The following is a 3326-nucleotide window of genomic DNA, read 5'->3' as shown; positions in this document are numbered from 1 at the left end:
CTCTTCCTTCCTCTCTGAAATCAATAAAAATGTTTTTTTTTAAAAATCTGAAAAGGGCCCTAGCCGGCTTGGCTCAGTGGATAGAGCATCAGCCTGCGGACTGAAGGGTCCCAGGTTCGATTCCGGCCAAGGGCACATGCCTGGGTTGCAGGCTCAATCCCCAGCGGGGGGTATGCAGGAGGCAGCCGATCAATGATTCTCTCTCATCATTGATGTTTCTGTCTCTCTCTCCTTCTCCCTTCCTCTCTGAAATCAATAAAGAAATATATTTTTTAAAAAAATCTGAAAAGGAATACAACTCATTTGTTGATAAAACAGGAAATATAAAAATCATTTTCAAAAGCTCAAGTCTCAAGTTAGTGTCTCCAGGTTTTACTTTAATTAAAGAAAAAAAGCAAGGAGTAAGCATAGAACGGTACCTTTAGTTTTAACCTGGTTCGACCTTCTTCATCCAGCATTTCCTCATCTTCAAATTCATCTTCATAATATTGAGGATCAAAAGGCCTACAAATTGTTTTTTAAATAAACTATTAATCATACTTTGTAAAGAATATTACCACTGTGTTATAATAACATACCTAACATACCACTATACTAAAAAATCCTAATATAATTAAAATTCATAATGATCAAATATCTTCATATTCAACTTCTAGGAAGTATTCAAATTATTTCACTTTCTTGAAATTTGGTGTGGATACATGTTGCTGGAAATAAAGTGCGAGCAAGGCTAAATATTCAAAATATTCTTCATTCATATATAAGTCTTAAAGGAATAGGCTGTACGTGCTCTAGTTTTCCATATCATTTTGCTTGGGGAGAAAAGTTTAAATTGCATAAGAACTTGCATGTCATTAGTAAATAATACCCACAAACACTAATTAACTGTCAAAAACCATTAGGTTTTCTACATCTGCAATGGCTGCTACAGTGGACATTTGCCATTTCTCTAGCAAATTTCACTACTTTCAATTTCAGCGTTTATAGACCTAAACTAGCCAAAAACACCCAAAGCTTATGTTGTCTATTAATTACTAAGTAGCAAACTGCTAAGAACAATTATGAGCATTAAAAGTCTCCTTTATTGATATGATAGTCTATACTTTTTCTGTCACAGAATATGCTTGATTTATTTCTTCAGAGATCTATGACCAGTTTTCCATTTTGTGATTAGTCAACTCATGTAAAATAAGAAAAATATCAACATTCCACATATTTCTATCCAACATCTAAAAATACTTTTAACTGATCCCCTTACCTGGGCTCTACACTGAGAAAGTTGGGCAGCTTAACAAAATACAAGTCGTTTCCTAAATCAGTGTTTACTTTGGGTATTTCTACTTCTATTCTGGTCTCAGGAATGGGTTCCTCCTCCTGTTGATCCTGAGGCAATCCATTTTCATCCTAGTAAAAAAAAAGCATAGACTTTTAGAGTTTTATGGGATCCTAGAAAGGGTCTAGCTCAATTTCCACACTTTAATTACTTAGTAGGCAAGAAGCCTACTGAGACATCAATGTTAGGGCTAAAGCAACCCTCAATCCCCATTCCTACCCACTCAGCCCTCCAAAAACCTCATGGGAAACAAGATCAGTTTAGAAGCATCAATATAAGAAAATATGTTTTGTAATTAATCTTCTACATACTCACCAACAGAAGTGTGAAATTAATCAACACTTCAATATGAAGTCACTCTATTAATTAAGATCAGAGATTATCAACACAGCACACATACACTTCTTGGCATGGACAAGGAAAACATTTAAATCAATGGTTCTCAAATCGCAGGTCCTTGCAGTATAGTCTCTCACAAGGTGGCGCCAACCTCATGCTGGGCAGTTCTTTCTTTCTTTTCTTTTACCCAGTTTCCCCTAATGGTAACACCTGGCAAATCTATAGCACAATATCACAACCAGGAGAATGACCCTGATAGAGTCAGATCACTTCCATACCACAAAGACCCACATTGCCCTTTTATAGACACACCCACTTCGTTCTTGCCCTCATCCCTCCTTAATCTCAAACAACCATTAATTTCTTCTCCATTTCTATAATTTTTGTCATTTCAAGAATGTTACATAAGTGGAATCACACAGTATGTAACCTTTTTCTTTTCATTCAGCATATTTCCCTGGAAATTCATCCAATCTTTTGCAAGTATTAACAATTCAATCTTTTTTATTGCCGAGTAGTATCCCAGTGTATGGATGTGCCAGGGCAGTTACTTCTACTCCCACTTAAAACCAAGAGTTCCTTGTCTGGCTGGCATGGTTCAGTGATTGAGCGTCGACCTATGAACCAGGAGGTCAGGGTTCGATTCCCAGTCAGAATACATGCCCGGGTTTCGGGCTCGATCCCCAGTGTGGGGCGTGCAGGAGGCAGGCAATCAATGATTCTCTCTCATCACTGATGTTTCTATCTTTTAAGAAAGTCATCTGTTCATTGTATTTTCATACCATAATTCAGTTATCAACTTCCTCTTCTTGGTATAAGAGAGACCCTTAGCCTCAGAAACTTTTTACTTAGCCTTGAATAAAGGCCCAGTGCACATTGGTAATTTTACTTACAATAGGCTGTCCTGGAGTAGGTGGTTTATCTTCTCCATCACTCCCTGAAGATATATCATCTGCACCTCCAAAGAGATCCATCGGTCCACTGTTATCTTCAATAAAGGAGGGAAATGTGCAGTATTAATATCCATAACAAAGATTCCTCAAAGCTATCACTTCAACATATTCCCAAGGTGTCTGACCACACCAGGAAACCCCCGCCAGCACTACTCTGAGCCTGGCTTTCAAAGATCTGACCAAAGTGTCTGTGGAGAGGGAAGGAGGCAACTCCAGTGAAAGGCACTTCTTTCACCCTTCATTTATGGCATCCTATTCTACTTTCCTTTAAACCCAGGAGCCCAGAAATCCTCCTACAGTCTATATACTCAAATTTGGGGCTTAAACAGCCCATTCCAGCCTATTCTCTCCATAGTCTCTCAAATTTTAAAATTATAGGTCCATGTCTACCCTCCTCACAAGCAGAACTCCACCTAGATATAGGGAAAACAACAATAATAATCTATATAATAAAAATCACCAAAACTACAACCCACCCACCAACACTCTCATGTCTCTTCTTGATTCATTTTCTCCTTAGTTCTTATCACTATCCAACACACTATATATTTAATTACTCAGTCTCCCTACCCTACCCTGACCCCACCAGATTGTGAGCTCTACAAGAGAGAGGTCTTTATCTGTTTTGATCATTGCTATATTCCAATGCCCAGAATAGTACTGAAACACAGGAGATTCTCAATAAATGTGAACAAAATGAA

The 3326-nt window shown here is 37.9% G+C and overlaps 1 protein-coding gene across 3 annotated transcripts in view; it reads right to left on the bottom strand.

The window, feature by feature from the left end:
• The window catches only part of LEO1 (LEO1 homolog, Paf1/RNA polymerase II complex component), a 25800-nt gene that overhangs the window by 14768 nt on the left and 7706 nt on the right, over positions 1-3326 (bottom strand). For all 3 annotated transcript variants that reach the window (XM_023751637.1, XM_023751636.1, XM_006085950.3), the window contains exons 4-6: positions 2566-2660; positions 1259-1404; positions 420-504 (exon numbers count right to left, since the gene is read on the bottom strand). In XM_023751637.1, the coding sequence (XP_023607405.1) occupies positions 420-504; positions 1259-1404; positions 2566-2660 (326 nt within the window). The remainder of the gene's footprint in view (positions 1-419; positions 505-1258; positions 1405-2565; positions 2661-3326) is intronic.

This window comes from Myotis lucifugus, unplaced genomic scaffold (genome assembly GCF_000147115.1).
Source record: "Myotis lucifugus unplaced genomic scaffold, Myoluc2.0 scaffold_23, whole genome shotgun sequence".
NCBI lineage: Eukaryota > Metazoa > Chordata > Mammalia > Chiroptera > Vespertilionidae > Myotis > Myotis lucifugus.
Note: the sequence above shows the minus strand (reverse complement) of the source record. Positions and strands in the feature narration are given on the sequence as shown.